Source organism: Megalobrama amblycephala, linkage group LG14 (genome assembly GCF_018812025.1).
Source record: "Megalobrama amblycephala isolate DHTTF-2021 linkage group LG14, ASM1881202v1, whole genome shotgun sequence".
Classification (NCBI taxonomy): Eukaryota; Metazoa; Chordata; class Actinopteri; order Cypriniformes; family Xenocyprididae; genus Megalobrama; species Megalobrama amblycephala.
Window position 1 is genome coordinate 33,278,687 of NC_063057.1, and position 24,995 is coordinate 33,303,681.

Below are 24,995 nucleotides of genomic sequence, written 5' to 3' on the forward strand. Positions count from 1 at the left end.
CTGCCAGGTCGTCGTCAAGCCCCTCGCCAGCGCACCGCCCCGTTTTTTCCTGAGGTGCACGAGGAGCTTACCAAGTCGACCCACCGCTCAGCCCTCACCACTGTAGACGGCTCGGAAGAGAAGGGTTATGAGCACTTGCCGCCCCTGGATGAAGCAGTGGCTGCTCACCTCTGTCCCCCCGTGGCTGTGGGTTGGAAGAAAAGAGGGCCCTCCTGTCTAAGCCCTGCAGGACCACCTCCGCCCTGGCTGGAAGAGCTTACTCGTCTGCGGGCCAAGCCGCCTCAGCGCTCCACTCCATGGCGATCTTCCAAGTATTTCAGGCCAAACTTCTCCGCTCCCTGGACGAGTCTGGTATTGATGCGCCCACCTTTAGGGATCCCTGCAGCGCCACCGACCTAGCCCTGCGGGCCACTAAGTCCACGGCCCAGGCGATTGGAAGATCCATGGCCAGCCTGGTGGTTCTTGAGTGCCACCTGTGGCTCAACCTGACCGAAATCAAAGACCAGGATAAGACGGCCTTCCTGGACACCCCGGTCTCCCCGTCAGGTCTCTTTGGGCCAGTGGTAGAGGGTTTCACTGAGCGTTTTACTGCAGTGCAGAAGTCATCTCAGGCGATGAGACACTTTTTGCCCAAACGCTCCAGCTCCGCATCTGCTTCAAGCCCATAAATGCTGCGTCCTCACAAACAGTTGTGACCAATTTTTTACTTACCAATTTTTTTATTTTTTACTAAAAGGGCAAATTTCTTCTTCCACTCAACTCGGTGTATGGCTCCCTTCCCGACAGCCCGTCATTCGACATCATTCTACCCCTTGCCACTCAGGCCGAGGCTTGGCAGGCCATCCCCGGGGTGTCAAGTTGGATTCTAGGGACCATAAGTCGGGGCTACTCACTCCAGTTTGCCTTCGGCGGGGTGCTTCAAACCTCTGTAAATTTGGATGATGCTCATGTCCTCTGAGTCGAGGTCATGACTTTGTTGGGGAAAGGGGCTATAAAAATAGTTCCCTTCCCGGAGAGCAAGTCAGGTTTTTACAGCTGCTACTTCCTGGAAAGATGGCGGTCTCAGACCCATCCTGGACCTCAGGCTCTTGAACCATTCCCTCATGAAACGGAAGTTCAAGATGCTAACGCTGAAGCAGATCCTCGCACAGATATGTCACGAGGACTGGTTTTGCTCACTGGATCTGAAAGACGCATACTTTCACATCCAGATAGCCCCCCATCACAGCCGATGCTTGAGATTCGCATTCGAGGGTGTGGCATACCAATATACGGTCCTTCCCTTCGGGCTGTCTCTGGCTCCTCGCACTTTTACCAAGTGCATGAACGCGGCGCTTTCCCCTCTGAGACAGAAGGGAATCCGGGTTCTGAATTATCTTGACGACTGGCTCATTCTGGCCAGTTCGCAAGCAGAGCTGGAACACCACAGATCCGTTCTCCTCAGCCACCTAGAGTGCCTAGGTCTCAGGATCAACCTAGCCAAGAGCTCACTGCTTTCCACTCAGCATATCTCGTTCCTGGGTGCAGTCTTCGACTCAGTCCGCATGACGGCAGTAGTCTCGCCAGAGCGCGCTCTGGCCATTCAGCAGCTTGCGGCTTCCGTCAGGAACAAAGCCCTCCCTATCTCCCTCTGAAGCTTTTCCAGAGATTGCTAGGGCTGATGGCTTCTGCTTCCCCAGTTCTTCAGCTCGGCCTTCTTCGCATGCGGCCTCTGCAGTACTGGCTGAAGTTTCGGGTCCCTCCTTACGCTTGGCGGCGTGGCTGCCTGCGTCTCAAGGTCAATCAGGCTTCCCTGGTTGGTTCAGTCTTGGGGTACCCCTACAGGCAGTTTCGCGGAGGACGGTGCTTTCAACAGATGAGTCCAACTCGGGTTGGGGCGCTCTGTGCGAGGGCAGACCGGCCTTCAGCTCATGGTCCCGCGAGGAAAGCCATCTACACATCAACTGCCTCGAAATGCTGGCAGTGATGCGAGCCCTTCACTCGTTTCACGCTCATCTGACGGGACGCCACGTCTTAGTCCAATCGGACAGTATGACAGTGGTGTCATACATAAATCGCCAGGGAGGTCTTTCGTCCAGCCGCTTATGCGCTCTGGCGAAGCGTCTCCTGGAATGGGCATTACCAAGGATTCAGTCGCTCAGGGCGACGCATATACCTGGGAAGAACAATCTGGGAGCAGATATGCTATCTCGGAGCAATGTCCCCTCGGACGGGTGGATGCTCCACCCCCAGGACAGTTCTCAAGATATGGGAGACCTTTGGGAAGGCAGAGGTAGACCTCTTTCCCTCGAAGACAACTCTCATTGCCCAACTTATTTTTCGAAGGAGGATGATGTGTTGGCCCACGTTTGGCCCAACACCCTCCTTTACGCTTTTCCCCGATCGCTCTGATCCCGCAGGTCATCAGACAAATCAGGGAAGACAGACACAGAGTCCTCGTAGTGGCCCCGCTCTGGAGGAGCCAAGTTTGGACCTCAGAGCTGTTGGCCCAGGCAGGACCTCTTGTCTCAGGCGAACAGGACAATCTGGCACCCGCAGCCAGAGCTTTGGGCTCTGCACCTGTGGTCCCTCGATGGGAGCCAGTTGACCTCCCCAGGGACGTGCTAGATACCATTTCTCAAGCAAGAGCTCCGTCCACGAGACACCTCTACGCTCAGAAGTGGTCGGTCTTTGTTGACTGGTGTTCTACACATAACATAGACCCGATGGAGTGCGACGTATCTCCGATACTGTCTTTCCTCCAGGAGCGTCTGGATTTGGGGCGAGCCCCTTCCACGCTTAAAGTCTACGTAGCAGCCATCACAGCGTTTCATTCTCCTATCGCTGGCCAGTCAGTGGGACGAAATAGCCTTATAGTGCGTTTTCTGAGGGGTTCTAGGCGATTGAATCCACCTCGTCCCCTCACCGTTCCTGCCTGGGACCTCTCACTGGTCCTCAGAGCCCTCAAAGGACCTCCCTTTGAGCCACTGCGCTTAGCGGATCTCAGGCCCCTGTGATTGCAGCCTTTCCGGCAGTCAGATCAGCTCTTTGTTTGTTTTGGTGGCTGCACCAAAGGGTCTTCGGTTTCAAAACAGCGTCTCTCGCGTTGGATAGTCGACGCCATTGCTCTCTGCTACACCTCTGTGGGCATGGATTGCCCCATTGGAGTTAGAGCCCACTCCACTAGAGGAATGGCTTCATCTTGGGCCTGGTCCAGTGGGGTTTCGATTAAAGACACCTGTGAGGTGGCCGGCTGGTCCTCGCCGTCCACTTTTGTCAGGTTTTATCAGTTGGACGTTCCGACCTTGCAAGCTCGGGTATTTTCGGTGTGACTTTGCGGCCTCCATAGAGCTCCGCTTCTCGCACAATCAGGAGTTTCTCCACTTGTAGTGTAACAGGGTTCGGCGGCTCCGGCCTTCTTATTTGTCCTCTGGGCCCCTTATGGCGCCCGGACAAGTCCAGTCGTTCCCAGCCGTGGCACGGCGCGGTTGAATTCGTTCCCCATACGCAGTACAAGTGAAGTATCAAAAGGGAACGTACTCGGTTACTAATGTAACCTCGGTTCCCTGAGATACGGAACGAGTACTGCGTTACTTGTCGTGCCACGAGGCTGCGGCTTCAGTGTCATCGCTTCAGTCGATATTGCCTGATGGCCTATGGCGAAATGCTCACTTATATAGGGCTTTACCCCGCCCCTTTCGGCGGGAAAGTTTGCACGCTTTGTCGCCATAGGCCGCGCAGCTATGTCACGCCGTCATTGGTTCAACAACTTGTCTATGAGTGAAACAATGACGGTGCAGTTACACTGCGTTATTGAAAAGGCTTCAGTAGCAGGGAAAAAGGGAGACTTTTCCCTATACGCAGTACTCGTTCCGTATCTCAGGGAACCGAGGTTACGTTAGTAACAGAGTACGTTATTTCTCGTAACATAAACTGATTTTAATATTTCTCTGTTTTGTAGTAATCAAGAGAAGTGTTATCATCGCTGGAGAAATGGCAGATTTTAATCCCCAGACTGAAGAAATAAGACCATAGATATCATCTTTATTATACTTCTCTGACCGAACTAGCAAAGAGCTGTTGCAGCCAATGAGAAAGCTGGTAAGTTCAAGTAAAGTTTGGCAAATTGAGTTAGACCATGTTACCTTTATTAATAAATACTTGTATACTATTTGCTCTTTACAGGTGGAATGTAAACCTGAGTAAACACATCTACTTTAATGATTATTTCTAAGTTTACTGAGCAATGTAAACTGCTGTCATCCACATCACATCATTGCCCTAACTGACGTTACCAGAAGAATCCTTTCAGCGTGGCAGATATTGGAGCAAACTTATGTAAGTAAACCAAAACATTTCTGATTTTTTTTTTTCTTTTCTTATTTGCTTTTGTATTTGCTGTCACAAAGCTCTGTCTATAATGTTCATTTCCACTAGATGTCGGTTGTGTACTATTCTAATTTTGTATATTTTGACAGTTTATATGTTTTTATGTGTTTATTGTGATTTCTATACTGAACTGTTGTTTATTTGTGCAAGATCTATTCTTTCTGAGAGTGTTTTCGTTGTGTTTTGTTTGGTTCCCATCATGCTTTTGTATGTCACTTCCTGTTTTGTCGTCCACATGAAGAGATGAAAGGATGTAATCATCGCAAAGTTAGGCATTTCTCTCTATAATCCTGAGCCATCCAACCAATAATTTTCAAGATATAACCCCCTCTCTTAGCTCACAAGCAGGCAAAAGTGGTATGTGAATATATTTTTTGTGTATTTGCTAGTTTAATGTGACATCTTTGTTTTCCATGTAACTGAATGTGTGACTGATGTTATGTTGTATATTTCATTTTTTTACTCCGTTCTATGGTGTTGGTGTTGGTGTTGATGTCTATATTGGTGTCTGAGTGCATTAAACATCTGTGAAAAAGGAACCTCAGCCTTCGCATTGTGATTAAGGGCGGCATAGTAGAACACTTCACTGCGTCTGTGAAGGCCAAGAACATCAGATGGTAACGCACACAAGGAAGTCGGCCAACAAGAGGCGCTACATATCGGATACGGGAAGTACACCTTTTAAAGATTGCAATTGACAGACTGAAGAAGCCAGTGGCCAAGTAAAGGCTGAACAAGCAAGCACTTTTAAGTTAGTGACTTGGTAGCAGCACAAAGTCTTGTGAACTGTGCTAAAGTTTCAGTTGCACTGGTATTTCCATCACCTTAATTCCAAGAAAAAGTTGGATATTTTTCTATTATTGGTTGGCTTATTAGGAAACTAAAGGACTAAACAAATAAGCAGTTGTGCTGTATTATTGAAAAAAATTGACTAAAGTTAACATTAAACATTAATTGATCGCAAGAACTTGCCAGCCCAGGAAAAGCTCTTCTTTCTTCGCAAGTATGTGAGTGGTCAAGCCAAGAGAGCTATTGAAGGACACTTCCTGGTTGGAACAGAGACCGCTTACATGGCTGCTTGAAACATACCTGATGACAGGTTTGGCAATCCGTTTGTAGTTGGCAAGTTGTATTGTGACAAAATACAGTCATGGCACAAGATTGCTACCAAAGAAACCAAAGATCTCCGTGAATTTGTAGATTTCCTGAGCAGTGTTGAATTGGCCATGCCTTATGTTCAAGGTTTACAAGCTCTAAATGACTGTGTTGAAAATCAAAGGATCTCAGCCAAATTGCCAGAATGGTTGAGTTTACGTTGGAATAGAGCAGCAACCAAGTTCCAAGATGAATTCAGAAGATTCCCTGATTTCAAGTACTTTAAGAAATTCAACAAAGAAGCTAGAATCGCATGCAACCCTATCACCTCACTGCAAGCAATAAAGCCAGCAGAGCAAGAAAGAACCAAGCACAATGATCAAGATAATAAGTTTCAACGGAATCGCAACTCAACTGCCAAGACATTCACCACTAGTTCCAGTGAAAGGACTAGTATTATGTGTGTCTTTTGTAAGAGATATGGCCATACTCTTCATAAGTGTCACAAGATTATGGAAAGACCAATTGAAGAAAGATTGAAGTTTGTACAGTTGGAGAAGTTGTGCTTTGGTTGTCTTAAGACTGGTCATAACTCAAAGGGCTGCACCTCTAGGAGTGTGTGTGAAAAATATGAGAAGTGTCACCCAACGTGCCTACATCAGGATCGTGTAAATAAATACTCAGGACAAAGAGCTAGAACCAATCAAGATCAGTCAAAGGTCAGTCATGGATCTGCAGACAGAACAGCTGAATCCCAGAAGGTACGAGAGTCTAAGCCTGTGACTTCAAACAGAGTAGTTCAAGAAAGGAATGGCATTCATACGTCATTGATCATTCCAGTATATGTCTCAACAACAGCTGAACCAAAGAAGGAGATTTTAGTGTACGACACTACTTTCATTTTAAAGGATACAGCTGAGACACTTGATATCAAGAAAGAACCAGATTTCTACAATAACTTCCAAAACAAAGGTTGTCCAGTCACAAATTGAATGGACTACAAGTAAGAGGTAGTAAGTCAGAAGTGAAAATCAAACTTCCAACGACCTACACTAGAGACTACATACCTGTCAATAGATCTCATATACCCACATGTGAAACCACCAAAAACTGGCCTCATCTAGAACATCTGGCAGATGAAATGGCTCCTGCACTTGACTGTGAAGTAGGTTTGTTAATAGGCTATAACTCAATTGTCCTCAAGCCTTACTCCCCAGAGATGTTCTCAGTGGTAATGAAGATCAGCTGTTTGCACAAAGATCTGTGTTGGGTTGAAGTACCATTGGATACAACCACTGCGACAGAGACTATGAAGATGAAATCGGTGTGAGTCATAGGATTATCCTGAAGCAAGTTCTTTCAGCTGGTGAACCATCTCACAAACTCAGGTCGGAAGTTTGCTTCATACACAGGAACAAGGTTAAGGAGATGATCACTCCAGCAGAGATACTGAAGGTTTTTTGAGTCTGACTTTGTTGAAAGGAATAATAAGGAAGTCTCTACATCGCAAGAAGACTTAAGGTTTTTGGCAAAGTTAAACAAGGGCATTAAGCAAATTCAAGACGGGCACTATCAGATGTCATTGCCGTTTAAGGGCGAGACCAGACTTGCCAAATAACAAAGCGTGTGCAGAGCATCGACTCAAATCCTTAGAGAAGCGTTTAAAGAGGGATGAGCAATACCACAAGGACTACCTGGCTTTCATGAAAGACATAATAGCAAGAGGTGATGCTGAAAAGGTCCCAGAGATGGAGTTAAGCAATCAGCCAGCATGGTATATTGAATGAGCATGTACTGACTGTGCCTGACCTCACAAACACCCTTGTTGGGGTCTTGTGTCGTTTCCACAAAGGGCAAGTTGCCATTATGTGTGATGTGGTGCATATGTTCCACCAGTTTTATGTTGCTCCTAAGGATCGGGACTACCTCAGGTTCTTATGGTGGGAGGAAGGCAACATGGAAACCCCACCAGCAGTTTTTCGGATGAAGGTCCACTTGTTCGGAGCTGCCTCCTCACCTGGATGTGCAAACTTCGGGCTCAAGTACATTGCTGCACAAGGTGAAGTCAAGTTTAATCAAGCCACAGTGAAGTTTATACAACATAATTTTTATGTTGACGATGGCTTAGCAAGTGTGGACACCAAAGCAGAAGCAATCCAGCTTGTAAAGGAAGACAGGGATCTCTGCAATACCGGGAAGCTCCGCTTGCACAAATTCATCACCAACAGCAAGAAGGTGACTGCCACAATTCCAAAGGAGGAATGTACTGAAAGTGCGACTGACTTTGACTTTGCCCTAGGAGAACCTAAAGTAGAGAGGGCGCTTGGTATTCAATGGTGCGTAGCTTCAGATGAGTTTCATTTCAGAGTGCTAGTAAAAGAAAAACCTTTTACTAGAAGAGGAGTTCTGTCTACAGTTGCTTCCATCTTTGATCCTCTTGGATTCGTTGCTCCCTTTATTTTAGTTGGGAATATAATCCTACAAAGGATGTGTCAAGACAAGACAGGCTGGGACGAACCACTTTCTGATGACCTCAAGCCACATTGGGAAGCTTGGCTGCGATACCTTCATAACCTGTCTTCGATAAAGAGAGCACGTTGCTATGTACCATCAACATTCAAGGATGTTCAACAATATGAGCTACACCATTTCTCTGACGCCAGTGTGTCAGGCTATGGAGGATGTTCATACTCAGATCTGTGACCAAGTCTGGAAAAGTCTACTGCACTATCATTATGGGTAAAGCTAGGGTTGCTCCAACAAAGGTAACAACAATCCCCAGACTGGAGCTCTCAGCTGCTGTTGTCGCCACAAGAACTGGTGATCTGCTCAAAAGAGAACTAGAATTGGATGGCATTCATGAATACTATTGGACCGACTATAAGGTTGTCCTTGGTTATATTAACAACGATGCACAGCGGTTCCATGTATTTGTAGCCAACCGAATTCAGCAGATCAGAACAAGCACTGAGCCTAGTCAATGGAGATACGTTGCTTCAGATCAAAATCCAGCTGACCACGCCTCTCGGGGGCTCACTGTAAGGGAACTCATGGAATCGAACTGGTTTCCTAGCCCAAGTTTCTTGTGGCAAAGAGAACTTCCTAAGGAGGACATTATAGTAAGAGAGGTTGACGATGGAGACCCAGAGCTCAAAAGGGCACAGGTTCTTATGACCAAGGCAAAGGAAGAGTGGTCTCTTTCAGATCGCCTGCAAAGGTTCTCAGATTGGAAGAGAGCAGTGAAAGGCGTAGCGATACTCAAACGTTATGCAAGGATGGTGAAAGGTTTGGTAGAAAGATCGAACAAATCCACAACTCTTGAAGAAAGGAAGGATGCTGAACAATTCATCATTCGTACAGTCCAAGAAGAAGTGTTCAGTGACGAAATTAAGTCTCTAAGACAAGGGAAAGAAGTTAATTCAAATCAGTTTAACAAGCTGTACAAGTTAAGTCCGTTTATTGACGATCATGATATCCTATGGGTTGGAGGAAGATTGACGCAGGCAGAACTTCACCCTCATATCAATCATCCAGCCATTCTTCCTAAAGGGCATCATGTATATCGTCTACTCATAAAACACTTCCATGAGAAGGTGCAACATCAAGGTTGTGGCATGACCATCAATGAAATCCGCTCCAATGGTGTTTGGATCCTGGGATGCAGTAGTGAAGTGTCATCTCTCATCTACAAATGCATTAAGTGCAGGAAGTTAAGGAAATGCAATCAGGAGCAAAGGATGGCTGACCTGCCACCAGAAAGGATGGAAGCTACCCCTCCATTTACTTATAGTGGCATGGGCTGCTTCGGACCGTTCTATGTTAAAGAGGGAAGGAGAGAGTTGAAGAGATACGGACTCTTATTCACCTGCATGTGTTCACGTGCTGTTCATCTTGAGGTGCTAGATGATCTTAGCACTGATGCCTTTCTTAACGCACTGTGTAGCTTTATTGCTATACGTGGCAATGTAAGTCAACTTCACAGTGATCAAGGTACCAACTTTATTGGATGGACCAAGAACGTGTGAAAGAGTTAGGCTGTACCTTCGTCATGAACCCACCTGCTTCCAGTCACATGGGTGGTGTCTGGGAGAGACAGATCCGGACTGTAAGGAGTGTATTGACGTCCATCCTAGACCAGTTTGCAGCGAGACTAGACAGTTATTCCTTGAGAACATTCATGTATGAAGTAATGGCGATCGTAAATAGTCGACCATTGACCTCAGAACACATCAATGATCCTGTGGGACCAGAACCGTCGACACCAAATCATATATTAACAATGAAGCCTACTATCATTGCATCACCACCTGGAGAGTTTGTAAGGGAGGATCTCTATCTTCAGAAGAGATGGAAAAGAGTTCAGTTTCTGGCAAATGAGTTTTGGACCAGGTGGAGAAAAGAATATCTGTTGAGTTTGCAGCAGAGATGTAAGTGGAGTAAGAGCAGGAGAAACGCCAAGATAAATGATATTGTTCTGCTCCAAGATGACTTGGCACCACGAAATCAATGGAAGCTAGCCAAAGTGGTAGAAGTCTTCCCAGGAACTGATGGAAGGGTGAGAAGACTTAAACTTCTTGTTAGTGATGCAACACTAGATAGCAAGGGTGCACGCACAAGTAAGTCAGTCTATCTAGAAAGACCCATACACAAAACAGTGTTACTACTTGAAGCTGATTAAAGGGTTAAGTTTGACAAGAATGTTTAACTGTGTATGCTTAATGTGTATAAAATACTTACCCTTAATGTTTATAAGTTCATGCTGAGTTACTTGAGTATTTACAACTTCAATTAAGAATCACACATTGTGTGATGGTGGGAGTGTATTTGCTGTCACAAAGCTCTCTGTCTATAATGCTCATTTCCACTAGATGTCACTTGTGTACTTCAGCACTCATTTACTAAAGCTACTTTTGACTATTCTAATTTTGTATATTTTGACAGTTTATGTTTTTATGTGTTTATTGTGATTTCTATACTGAACTCTTGTTTATTTGTGCACGATTTATTCTTTCTGAGAGTGTTCTCGTTGTGTTTTGTTTGGTTCCCATCATGCTTTTATATGTCACTTCCTGTTTTGTCATCCACACGAAGAGATGAAAGGATGTAATCATCGCAAAGTTAGGCATTTCTCTCTATGATCCTGAGCCATCTCACCAATAATTTTCAAGATATAACCCCCTCTCTTAGCTCACAAGCAGGCAAAAGTGGTATGTGAATATATTTTTTGTGTATTTGCTAGTTTAATGTGATATCTTTGTTTTCCATGTAATTGAATGTGTGACTGATGTTATGTTGTATATTTCGTCCTTTTACTCAGTTCTACGGTGTTGGTGTTGATGTCTATATTGCCTTCGCATTGTGACTAAGGGCGGCATAGCTTTTGTAAGGATATCTTAATGAAGAAAATGTATGGCAACAATGTTAACGTTAGCTAGCATTTTTTTTTTTCGTCATCACAGTCGTACATTTTATAAGTGTGTTGCTGCTTTTTGCTAAGCGCACTGATCTGAGAAATGTGATTTTATTCCTACATTCATGTGAATAAACTAACAGTAGCTTTATATACAATTAGTAAACATTTACAATCTTTCTTTACTTGCAGTCTGAACTGGAGGGTAACTGAAAAGTGAGCTTCAACACTTAAGGTAAATTCAATTGAGTTGAAATGCAAGTTGTGTGATGTCTCCTCAGATAACTGGACACAGACTTTCTCTTTTCTTCATCCACTGTTGGTTATACACTTGTGTGTTTTTGTACAAAGTTACACCATATCACTGAAAACGGCACACATCAACAAGATTTCAGAGACTCTGCGTGACATATTAAATGTTTATGATCTTCGGGTGAGTTGAAATTTGTCAACACTAACTACCTCCATCACTGTCTTCACTGTATATAAAATAAAGTTGGCTTGCTTGACTTTGAAGGGTGTGCATGATGTCAACATGAAATGCACTGCAGCCTTCCATGCTCCTCAGTGTACCTGTGAGGAGGACCCACAATTATTCAAGACTTGAAATGTAAGTATTCAATGCATTAACAGAATTGCTAGTATCAGTGAATGTATCTGTCTACTTTTAGTCTACTAAGTGAAACTTACAGTTGGGCCCTCTATGCTTATTTCAGGAGGTGTTAGAAGAGCCACACATCACTGATTTTGTCACTGTGGTCAACGAAAGAACAAGTCCTTCAAGCACTGCAGTTGTTATAGAAGATGATCTTCAGTTTTAGCATGTTCAGATTCAGAAGCACTTGTTCACACAGTCACAGGGTTTTAAAAATAAAAGACTGATCTTCATAAAAAATCTTCAATTGTACAGCTGAGGGTTTATTTATTTATTTTATTTTTTTTTAAGGTTTTGTTGTTGTTGTTTGTTTTTTGAGTTAGTACTTTTATGTAATGAAGTATTGCAGAGGTGCCTGATCCTGTTCCTGGAGATCTACCTGCCTGCAGAGTTCAGCTAAGTTATTGAGCTAATTATTTTGCTAAGTACAAAATGTGTTTAACAGCAAAACTTTTTCAATTTGTGTTTAAAATATTTTTTAAAGTTTGTCTATACTATTTAAATTTTACAGTCTGTGTAAAAGTAAATACTGGTGTATAATTTTTAAAAATGTGGTAAATATTTCATTTACAATAATTGTATAACAACTGCTGTTATTTGATGTAATATAGTTTTGTAATTGTTTTGTAAATAAAATGCCTTCATGCCAATCAGATCGAGTTCTTTACAAATGGACATATAATTGCTTTCATAATAATGTTATGTTTGTATATGTCACTGTTCCCTTGTTTCCCGGACTCCATTTCCCATGATTCTCCTGTCTCCACACCTGCACTCACTTCCCTCGTCATCTCCCCATCTTCACGCATCAGCTGCACCTGTTCCTGATCATCTGCACTCCCTATATTATGGACTCACTCCCTTCACTCCTTATCTGTTCTTAATGTTGTTTAATATGTGTATGTGGTATTAAACATCTCCTTCGTTGTCATTAAATACCCATCATTGTGAATCTCCATGTACGCATTATCTCTTCACACCGCTACACCGTAACAGTATAGATTTAAGTAATGTTATTTATGTAATATAATTTATGTAATTAAAATGTAAGTAAATGTTTTGGCTTGGTATCAAATTTAAATGAAAAATGTAAGAACAGTATGGTAGATATTTAAACAGGGCTGGGCCGTGTCTGGTGCGCTGTGCCCATTTGCGATGGGCCGATACCAGCTTGATTGCAGCGGTGTCGGCAAGGTAATGGCTACCGCATCTGGCCCAATTAATTCGGGCTGGAATCGGGCAGTGAGTACACAAGCATCCGGCCCGATCGCAGCAGACAGAAGCGGGCCGAGTGGTAAGAACTGGGCAGAGTGTATTTTGCTATCTGGGATTTTTCTAAACTTATTAGATGTATGCATAACCTTTTAGGTCAAATTCTAACATTCAAATTAAATTATATTAGAAAAATAGCACAGTATAGGGATTTTATTACCAATCAAATAAAATCATTACAAACAAAATCCATCTTTGCAATGCAGATTGAATTGCAGATTGATCCCATGTATCTTGAATTTTGAGGGCATATAACTGCCATACATCATGCAATGAAAGCGTGAGTGACAAACTCAATGTCAGCTCGTACATCGTTAAAACATATAATTACGAGATCATCACAGACAACACTTATCACACAACCCTACGCACATAAAGAATGAACTTACAATGGTTATTGAACTTACATTTACTCATTTTCTTCTGCTCTCTTCCTTTCGCTTACAGGAGACAGTACATTATAAGCTGTTGTAAATGCCGTGAGGCCTGCCAATTGTCACATGAACAAGCAAATCCACAAAGAAAAATAAAAGAAAAATAATATGTACGCTAATTAGATAGTCTTAATTTAATAAATGACTTAGATATGTCTGTCAAATTGTCATCTGAAATTTCAGACCTCTCATAAGTAAAGACTTTTTAAGACTTTTTATGGCCTTTAATGGCCTTTTATGGCTTTTAAAATTTTAAAAAGTCTTAAATTAGATTTTTAAAATTTAAGGATCGGAGGGAACCCTGATAATATAAATAATATTAACATGAGCAGTACTGCAGGATTCTGAACAGCCTCCTGAGTCGTAGCTGGGCGCACCGGTGTGTTTTACCTAGCATTCGTATTAGTGCGTGTGGATTTGGCACTTACTCGCTCTTCTTGTGTCTTTGCTTGCATCAGTCTGGAACGTAGCTGGACGTGATAGATGCTGTAGTATTTTTTAGCACGAGCAAACTGTTGACGCTGTTCTCGTAGCTTATTCTGAGCAAACTTCTGCTGTTGGATCCTCTCCCTGAACTCTCTCTGAAACATAAGATTCAGATTCATTGAGAACTTTTAATTTTGTGTGATTTTGTCTTTATGTGTCTTTATTATGTGTTTGCTCTTACCAGGCGACGATTGTGTTCCTGTTCTTTGCGGATGAACTGCACCAGCATGTCATGTCTTTTCTGAGCTTCGTCCAGCTACAAATACAAATAAAGTAAACCCACTGCATTCAGTGCTGAAACCTGTGAACCTGGGCACACTGATCAGAAGTGGTCAGCTGAGACATATCATTTTAAATCGAACATACGTTAATATGTTATCTTTCGCCACAACATTATCCCATTGTAAGGCTTCAGAAGACTTGAAATATAGTGCCATATGAACTATTATATTGCTTTTCCTTGACAACCTTAGTATTCTTTCACCATATGAAAGAGAGTACTCCTTTTAGATATTACTACTAAAACTGAACTGAAGAAAAAGTCACAGTTTTGAAAAAACATTGGGGAGTAAATGACAGAATTCATTCAATTTAATTTTTCATGAACTATCATTTTAAAAACATTGGTTGTCCAACAACAAAACAGTAAAGATGAATGAATTTTTTTTTTTTTTTACATTTAGACATTTTTTATTTTGATATTACACCAATCAGGCATAACATTATGACATCCACATGGCAGGACCCAAGGTTTCCCAGCAGAATATTGCCCAAAGCATCACACTGCCTCTGCCGGCTTGCCGCCTTCCCATAGTGCATCCTGGTGCCATGTGTTCTCCAGGTAAGCGACATACATCCACCCCGCCATCCACGTGAGGTAAAAGAAAATGTGATTCATCAGACCAGGTCACCTTCTTCCATTGCTCCGTGGTCCAGTTCTGATGCTCACCTTCCCACTGTTTGGCGGTGGACAGGGTCAGCATCGGCACCCTGACTGGTCTGCAGCTATGCAGCCCCATATGCAACAAACTGCAATGCACTGTGTATTCTGACACCTTTCTATCAGAACCAGCATTAATTTCTTGAGAAACAGTAGCTCGTTTGTTGGATCAGACCACACTGGCCAGCCTTCGCTCCCCACATGCATCAGTGAGCCTTGGCCGCCCATGACCCTGTCGCCGATTCACCACTGTTCCTTCCTTGTGCCAATTTTGATAGATACTGACTACTGCAGACCAGGAATACCCCACAAAAGCTGCAGTTTTGGAGGTGTTCTGACCCATTCATCTAGCCATCACAATTTGGCCCTTGTCAAACTCACTTAAATCCTTACGCTTGCCCTTTTTTCCTGCTTCAAACACGTCAACTTTGAGGACATAATGTTTACTTGCTGCCTAATATATCCCACCCACTAACAGTTGCCATGATTGAGAGATAATCAGTGTTATTCACTTCACCTGTCAGCGGTCATATTATTGTAGTGAACAGCAGATATAATGGCACCAGAGCTTCACAACAGACATTCTTTTGTCCCACTTTGATTAATGCAAAAGTGTGAGATAGGACCCTCAGCTACAACTAAATGACTATTGTAATCAGCACTGCCAAAGGTGGAGGACAGGAAAGATGACATCAACGGCCCATTGATCACAGGCTAATCTCATCACAAGTTGCCTTTGTTCACCTCAACTCTCCATGCCTGAGTCCAAGGTTATGGCCATGGATTCCTAGGGCTACCAAACTGGTTCTGGCAAGAGCACAGCAAGAACAAAGAAATGTCCCAAAGAAAGAAATTTCTAAACATATTGGCTTGAAATCACCAAAAATGGACAGGAATACTATAAGGAACATGTCCTATACATCTTTTACTCATTCAGGAAACTGTGCACACAGTGGAAACTGCACATGGAATAAAAGCCAATGCAATTGCACCCACTGAGATAGAAATGTGATATCTCAACCAATTCACATCAAGTTTGGACTCTACGGGTTCAGAACACTGCCACAAGGACTTTGAGAAAGGTTTGAAAAAGAAATAAAGCATTTCCAAGGTCCTAAAGACATTGTTTTATTTAACTGTGTATTTTGGGACAATGTAACAAGTTCTACAAGGTGAAAGGTGGGCGTGATGGGCAGACACATGGAATACTGTGACCCAATCGCATCACCACATCAGGAAAGGCAGGGATTAGTAACCCCTCCCTATTGGGAAGGAATAAAAGCTTGAACAAACCCTTGTTCTGAGTTTCTGACCTAACGAGGAAAGAACAACAGCACGACCAAGGTGATATGTTTGCGAGTAAACCTTTCACCACATGGACCTTCAAGCAGCCCAATGGCTTCTGCAGAGGACTTTGGCTCCTGACCTGCATAACTCAAGTACCTCCAACCTCCAGAAGATCCTGCGGACTGACCACCATCTGACCTACAGTTCTCTGGATTACACAAAGACCTCCAGCACTCAGTGCATCTCTGCAACTGTTGGAAAGCAATCCAGTCTCACACTGCACACGGAAGGATACCAGTGGACGACTTTCCTATTCCCAGACTGATCACCTGACCAAGTGAAATGTAAATATAAGCTAACCAAACCTTTTCCCAAAGGCCTTGGCATTAGGTTGTTGCTATATGAGATTGCAATTTGTGTAGAGACTGTTTATCTAGAGTCAGCGTACAAAGATACATTAGACACGTTATCTGTATTCATAGTAAATGCTTATTTACTATTTCATACCAGCATCCAGAAAGACCACATTTGACTCCCCAATAGACTGCTAATTACCCATTCATTGCTTCCATTGTGTTGATAATCAGAGGCTCTACAAGCTCTAAAAGCTTTTATATTAATATTAATATAAAATATTAATATTAACATTTAAGACCTTAAATAACTACATTTGTGGCCCTTGTGTGAGGCTAATCCAAAATCACTACAATGTTATGCCTGATCGGCGTATAGAGGCAGTGCTTTAATTGGCATGCTGACAGTATTCTGATAATACTAAATGTAAACGGGGAAATAAAACTACTTCATTTAAATTTAACAGCCTAATGGGCCATAAAATCTGTGTTTTTGTGTGTATTAGATTTCTTACCTGGTTTAAACGTTTAGGCAGTGTGTGTCTGCTCTGGTTTTTGGAGGAATTGAGCTGGTCAATCTGTCTGAGCTGTTGTTTCCACATGCGGGACAGAGTGTGAGGAGAGAGCTGCACCTGTGGAAACTCATCCAGTAGAATGGGAAGAAGATTGTTCTCCTTCACTCTCACTAGGTAAAATGTAAAAACATATGAAGCAAATTGTTAAAATGTATTCATATAGTAAAGAAAATCTGATAAGAACAAGTAAGAATTAGTGGATGCTGTTCTGCAGTGCTGTTTATGTTTGGGTGTGTGATCTGGCATACATGCTTACAAGGACACATTCTGTGTATGTTTCATTTTACAATATGTGTAGTGAAGAGCAGACATGCTGGCAAAAGGGTGTGACAACTACTGTAATCGGGACTGTCAAAGGAAGAGGGCAGGAAAGACGACATCAACGGCCCATTGATCACAGGCTAATCTCATCACGAGTTGCCTTTGTTCACCTCAGCCCTCCATGCCTGAGACCAAAGTGTGAGCGATCATGGACTCCCAGGGCCACTAAACCAGTTCTGGCTAGAGCACAGCAAAAACAAAGAAAGGCCTCAAGAGAAAGACAATCTCTAAACACACTGGCTTGAAACCACCAAAAATGGACAGGAATACTGTAAGGAACATGTCCTGTACGTCTTTTTTACTTATCCAGGAAATGGTGTACACACAGTGGAAACTGCACAATGTAACAGCCAATGTAATCTCACCCACTGACATAGAAATGGATATCTAGGTGATACATCAATCATTTCACATCAAGTTTGGACTTTATGAGTTCAGAACACTGCCAAACAGACTTTGAGAAAGGTTTGGAAAAGAAATAAAGCTCTAAAGGCACTGTTTTATTTAACTCTGTATTTTGGGACAATGCAACAAGTTTCACATGATGGAAAGGTGGGACGTGATGGTAGGAGACCTGGAATGTTATGACCCAATTAAACCACCACTGCAGGAAAGTCGGGGATTTGTAATCCCCTCCCCAAGGGGAAGGAATAAAAGCTTTCCCAAGCGAACACACTGTTGTTCTGAGTTTCTGACCTGACGAGGGAAGAACAACAGCACGACCAAGGTTATACTCTTGCGAGTAAATCTTTCATCGAATGGACTTTCAAGCAGCCCAACTGCTTCTGCAGAGGACATTATCTCCTTTTATTTCTCCTTCTCCATATAATTCAAGTACCTCCAACCTACAGAAGATCCTGCGGATCAACCATCATCTGACCTTCAATTCTCTGGATTACACAAAAGACCCCCAAGCACTCAGTGCAGCTCTGCAACTTTTGGAAAGCAATCCAGTCTCTCCCACTGCAAACAGAAGGATACCAGTCTCACTAAATCCTTCAGATTGGTCAGATGACAAACTTCCTCTAATTTATTCTAATAATTCAATTAATTAAACAATATTCCATGATTGTTCTTTATTGTCAAGGTGAAATTCCTTGATGGTGGCCTGAAATATAGAAAAGAATCATCTGACACTCTTACACTCACCTTAGGTGATGTGTGACCAAAAACTTAATATTAATATTAATACTAAGTATTAATATTTAAGACCATAAATCACTACATTTGTGATGCCCTTGTGTGAGGCTAATCCAAAATCACTACAACTGTAACAGAATGTCAAACTCAATCTCCAGACTCCAGAAAACTCCAGACTTCCCTTTCGAGGGAACTCGCGCTGCGTCTGATAGGATCGCTTTGGGAACGCCCCCAGCATGATAGCGTCTGATGCATGTCTGTCAACTAGTCCAATGGCGAGAGTGAACGTCACGTGCGGGTAACGTCACGACCAGGAAAGGATAAATACACATACGGCGAGACCGGCTTCAGCTCCAGTCTTGTCTATTTATTGTTGTTTGTCTCGAAATAGTACAGCTCAATATACAGTTATTATGGCGACTCAGGCATTTAAATTGTGCGTGATGTGTTTGGGAGCGGAGCATGCTCTTTCAACCTTCGAGGGGGCTGAATGCGAGCATTGTGATAAGCTTCCTCTGAGGACGCTCCGCTACCGGCAAGCGTTCCCCACAGCTCTGGACCCGTGGCTGCCGAGGCAGCACGGAGAAAGATGTCATGGGGTTCGCAGATGGATCTGTCAGCGGGGCTTGAGACGGGAATGAGTGCTCTTTCTCAGCCTTCACCTGGCAGATCCGCCGCCCCCTCTCTGGTGTCGGAAGCCTGCCTAGCGGCTTCTTCCACCCAGGAAGAGGGCTCGTCACTTCAACACTCTAGTTCTGAGGAGGTAGATGTGTTGAGCCTCGATATGGGGGAAGATGATTCGCCATCACTTTCCTAAGAGTATGAGGAGCTGGTGGAGGTTTTATCTCACGCCGTGTCTAAGTTAAACATCAAATGGCCAGCCAAGAAACAGGGCGCTCGACTTAAAAGCAAGCTGGACGAGCACTTTTTGTCATCAAATAAAGCACCTCCACCAAGCATCTCCGCGATGAGCTAGCGAGATCATGAAAGAAACCATATTCATCATGTTTGTTCAGCCCTCATGTGAAACACTACTCTGATATAAGAGGGCTGAAAGAATATTGAAGAAGAATTATGAGGCGATGCCCTGGGTTGAAAAGACACTTGCGAGCTATCTGTCCCCGGGCTCAGCATCGTCCCTGAAGGCCCCCACGCTTCCCACAAAGCCACTTAAAGCTAGATCAGGGCTAGTGGGGAAAGCATATACGGCAGCAGGTCAGGCTGGTACGTGCTTGCACACTATGGCTATTTTGCAAGCGTACCAAGCAGACCTGCTGAAGGATTTGGATGGCGGGGAGGGGATTGGCCCGGATGCAGTTCGAGAACTGTGTCGAGCCACAGATCTGTCTCTTAGAGCCACCAAGGCAACCGCCAGAGCAGTTTGGTGGTGGCAACAGAGAGGCACCTGTGGCTCAATCTGTCTGAGCTAAAGAATAAAGACAGGGCCTTTCTCCTCGACGCCCTGCTTGCGCTATCTGGTCTGTTTGGCGACGCTGTAACCTCAGTCGTCGACAGGTTCCAGAAGGCTAAAGCCCCGATATACTTCAAACAAAGTTCTTTTTCGTTCTTCGTTTTGGGGTAAAACGAAGTTCGAAATGCATGACCAGTGATATACTGTAAACGAACATCCAACACCGCCCACACTGCTGAGATCGACATTTAGATGAATATGTAAATATGTGCCGTGCACTTTCTTCTCAGTAACAAAATAAACAACAAAAATGAAAAAACAGCAAACATTTATTATAGAAAGCAGAAGAAAAGCGTTTGATCATAACAGCATGGGAATGTTAGCACGAGCTCTGCAAAGTAGCACACCAGTCACATCACGTCTTCATATAGCACTTTATTCAATAGATTGCTTAAAATCAAGCAGCTGTAGTATCAAACATGAAAAACAGTGTTAGTGCCTCATTTTATCAGAAGCACAACTTCATTTTGTATTATAAAGCGGCTATCCAGTGTGTTCATGTTTTCAACCGCAGAGATCTTACCTCGACAAACTCAAACACACGAAATGAGTCAAAGACGCGTCCCACGCGAGTGAAGGCAGAGCCTCAGCACACAACTCCTATTACGTTATCGTCACTGACCAATGGTAGTACGAAGGTGTTTTGCAGCTGGAGCAAACTTTTGCTGAAAGTTCGCTTTGGCAAGCCGTTTCGAACTTCCAAAAAGAACACGAAACGAACTTCATTTTGGCCTGATTTTGTTCGAAATTATGTCACATCAGTTTGTTCTTCGATTTCGTCTGAAGTATACCGGGGCCTTAAGAAGCAGGCAGAGGCGTTCAAGAAGTATTTACCATGCCACCATCCATCCTCTGGGGTTGCTGGGTGTGAGCAACCCCAGCCGTATAGCTCCTCATACCGAGCGCAGCAAAAAGAGTGTCGCCTCTCGTGCTCCACCTCAAAGACAAGGTGGTCCAGGACGGCACTCTCAGCCCAAGCCTTCTAAGCCGAAGACAGACCTGAGGGTTTTGCTTCAGGCGAAGAAGGCTCGGCAGAAGAAGTCCTGATGCCAGTGGTGTCAGACTTCTGAGGGCAGCCCCACACGGGGTGGTGTGGTATAGTATATGTATATGTTCAGTATATGGTGCTCGTCCCACCTCGTGGCCTTCAGGGGGCCATTCTGCCAACCCCGCCACCTCTGGTGCTTCGGGGCGCAGCGGTTCCCACCGAATTAGTGACGCAGAGTTCAGAACAATACGATGCTGCATCACATTCAAATCCTCTGAGGAGGATAAATTTACATCAAAAATGTGCTGTAAACAATACACTCGAGGCCAGCCTCGAGATGCTGGTTCCCTTAGTACATTTTTCGGATAGAGTGAAAATCTCTTCAAATATCTCACGTTGGGTCCTGCAAATTATAGAGAAAGGTTACAATTTTTTTTGTTTTGGTGCCGCCCACCTCTATTCAAAGGAGTGCTACAAACGACAGCAGGCTCTGGTGTTGGAGCAAGAAATAAAAACCTTATTAGCAAAAGAGGCTATAGAGAGGGTTCCAGTTGCCGACAGGGAGTCTGGGTTTTACAGACGGTATTTCTTGGTTCCAAAAAAGGATGGGGGGTTATGCCCTATTTTAGATCTATGTCATCTGAATAGAGCAGTACGAAAGCTAAAATTCAAGATGCTGACGATGTCAAATTGTGACCCAAATCAAATCTGAGGATTGGTTTGTCACAATAGATCTCAAGGACGCATACTTCCATGTCTCCATCCTTCCACAGCACAGGAAGTTCCTGAAGTTCGCTTAAGGGGGCGAAGCGTACCAATTTCAGGTTCTTCCGTTTGGCCTAGCTCTTTCACCCTGCACATTCACAAAATGCGTAGATGTAGCGCTGGCCCCGCTCAGGCTGCAGGGCATACGCATCCTGAATCATATCGACGACTGGTTAATATTAGCACAGTTAGAGGAGATGGCGGTTCGGCATCGAGATTCATTCTAGTCGTTCTCGCCCATATTCAGAAATTGGGGTTGAGACTGAATGCCAATAAAAGCGTGCTTACTCCACGACAGAGAACTACTTTTCTTGGTGTCGTTTGGGATTCAGTGACAATGCAAGCATGTCTCTTACCAGTTCGCATCACTGCTATTCTATCAGCCATGAAAGAATTGAAGCTAGGCCAGTCACGCACTGTAAAACAGTTTCAGAGACTGTTGGGTCAGATGGCAGCAGCGTCCACCATGATACCTCTTGGCATGCTGTACATGAGACCCTTACAGTGGTGGCTCAGGACCAAAGCGTTCACCCCGAGGGGCAACCCACTTCGTATGATCAAGGTCACGTGGCGCTGTCTACATGCCTCGATAATATGGAAGAAAAATTGGATCCTGTCCCAGGGCCCTGTGTTAGGAGCTCGATGTCGTTGTGTCACTCTGACGACGGACGCTTTTCTCACAGGCTGGGGAGCGGTAATGGAAGGACGCTCAGCTCAGGGTCTGTGGAAGAGTCATCAGCTCTTGTGGCACATAAATTGCCTGGAGATGATGGCGGTCTTCAATGCGTTGAAGTTCTTCCTTCCAGACCTGAGGGGCCATCATGTGCTTGTCAGGACAGACAACACATCGGTGGTCTCTTATATAAATCGACAGGGGGGTCTGCGGTAGCATCCACTATACAAACTGGCGCAACAGATCCTCCTGTGGTCCCTGGGGAAGATGCTCTCCTTGAGAGTAATCTATATTCCAGGGACACAGAATATAGAAGCAGACATCCTGTCGAGACAGGGGCTGAGGCCAGGGGAATGGAGACTTCACCCAGAGGTGGTGAAGCTCATATGTGAGATTTATGGCCAAGCGGAAGTGGATCTGTTCGCGTCTCAGGATAAGACGCACTGTCCACTTTGGTTCTCCCTAACACATCCAGCTCCTCTTGGACTGGATGCCATGGTACAGATGTGGCCGAGGCCTGTATGCTTTTCCCCCAGTTGTTCTGCTCCCAGGAGTTCTGGAGAAAATTCGCCAGGAAGGGATAAGTCTACTGCTAGTAGCACCTCACTGGCCGAGCTGGATATGATAGCTCTTCTTGATGGCTCACCTTGGAAGATCCCGATTAGGAGGGACCTCCTGTCTCAAGCGGGGGACATGATTCATCACCCCCATCCAGAAATGTGGAATCTTGTGGGTTTGGCCTCTGAGGGGGCCAAATTCAGAGAGGCTGGTCTCTTAACTGAGGTTGTAGAGACCATTCTTCACTCCAGAGTTCCTTCAACGAGGAAACTATACATCCTGAAGTGGAAACTTTTCACTTCCTGGTGTCAAGAACGACAGTTGGATCCAGTCTACTGCCCAATAGGTTCAGTACTTGAGTCAAGTCAAGTCACCCTTATTTATATAGCGCTTTTTACAATGCAGATTGTGTCAAAGCAGATTTACATTGATAATTGGTATATAATTTTTCCTTTTAAAGAATAGTGTCAATGCAGGCAGATCAAAAGCACTGTTGAATAAATGTCAAGGATACTGTTGAATATCAAATGTCAAGTCAAATTAAATTAAATTAGGGCTGCACGATTAATCGTATTTTATCACGATAACGATATCTGCTTCTCTCGATTGATTTTAAATAATCGTCACGATATTGGCCCGCTCTATGAAAATGAACATAATTTGGAAATATTGGAAGTAATATTAGGAATTTCGCTGTTTTATCTTTTGAAGTTCCTAAAGGTTTTACCAGTTTTCATAATGTTGATCAGCTAGAAATGATTTTTCTTTGCTTTACGAATTTGTCGGGCAATTTGAATCTGGTTTGTCTTATTGCAAACGAATTGTGTTGCTTTAAAATCTAATGTGAATACATATTACAAAGCGCTCACTAAAACCATGTTTTGTATTGATTTACCATCTAACGAAGTTATCATAGTTGGTTAAATTTAAGTCTTTGTGCCACCTACAGGCCTTTTGGGTGAAGTGTAGGTTGGTAAAGAACTTGCAAAATAGCCATAGTTTCATTACTCTTTTGATAGAATAAACATGATTAATAATCGTGATTATAATTTTGAGGAAACTGTGGCACTGGCTGTCGTGTTGATGATGTCTTCACAATGGATGATCTAGTCGACTCGATCTCTGCTGATACAGGGCTGCGTTGTGGTCGTGTCAAGGCACCGGTCCTCGGTCTCATCTGGAAACGGCCCCGAATCCGGTTGACTACGGTAAACCTCGGGATAAACAGAAAGACTAATATTAGCGTAGATGCCATTCTTTTTCTGATGTAACAAGTACATCTGGTGTTATAGGAAGTGTTCCCGGTTCCGGCTGAACTAATTTATGCAGCCTAATAATCCTTTAACGGATTTGAAAATATAAATATATAATGTGTTATGTGTATGCCAGGTTAAAGAGATGTGTTTTTAGTCTAGATTTAAACTGACAGAGTGTGTCTGCATCCCGAACAATGCTAGGAAGGTTGTTCCACAGTTTAGGTGCCAAATAAGAGAAGGATCTACCACCTGCGGTTGATTTCGATATTCTAGGTATTATCAGCTGGCCTGAATTCTGAGATCACAATAAACGTGAAGGACTATAATGCATTAAGAGCTCGCTTAGGTACTGGGGGGCTAAACCATTTAGTGCTTTGTAAGTAATTAACAAGATTTTAAAATCTATACGATGTTTAACAGGAAGCCAATGCAGTGACGACAGAACTGGGCTAATATGGTCATACTTCCTAGTTCTAGTAAGAACTCTAGCTGCTGCATTTTGTTGCTGCATCGAGCTGTAGTTTATTTATCAAGCGGGAGGAACAACCACCCAGTAGAGCGTTACAGTAATCTAACCTTGAGGTCATGAACGCATGAACTAACTGTTCTGCATTCTTCATTGAGAGCATATGTCGTAGTTTAGATATATTTTTAAGATGGAAGAAAGCGGTTTTACAGATGCTAGTAACATGGCCTTCAAATGAAAGATTGGTATCAAAGAGCACACCCAGGTTCCTAGCTGACGACGAAGACTTAACAGAGCAGCCACCAAGTGTTAGACAATATTCTAGGTTATTACGTGAAGAAGTTTTTGGTCCAAAAATTAGAATCTCTGTTTTTTCTGAATTTAGTAGTAGGAAATTACTGGTCATCCAGTTTTTTATATCAGCTATACATTCTGTTAATTTTGTGAATTGGTAAGTTTCGTCAGGGCGTGAGGAAACATAG

General features: G+C 43.7%; 1 protein-coding gene across 1 annotated transcript in view; it reads right to left on the minus strand.

Annotated features, from left to right (window-relative positions):
- The window catches only part of LOC125244870 (centrosomal protein of 95 kDa-like), a 77,736-nt gene that overhangs the window by 22,516 nt on the left and 30,225 nt on the right, over positions 1–24,995 (minus strand). Inside the window, exons 5-7 of the mRNA XM_048155230.1 lie at positions 16,816–16,985; positions 13,902–13,976; positions 13,663–13,815 (exon numbers count right to left, since the gene is read on the minus strand). Of these exons, the coding sequence (XP_048011187.1) occupies positions 13,663–13,815; positions 13,902–13,976; positions 16,816–16,985 (398 nt within the window). The remainder of the gene's footprint in view (positions 1–13,662; positions 13,816–13,901; positions 13,977–16,815; positions 16,986–24,995) is intronic.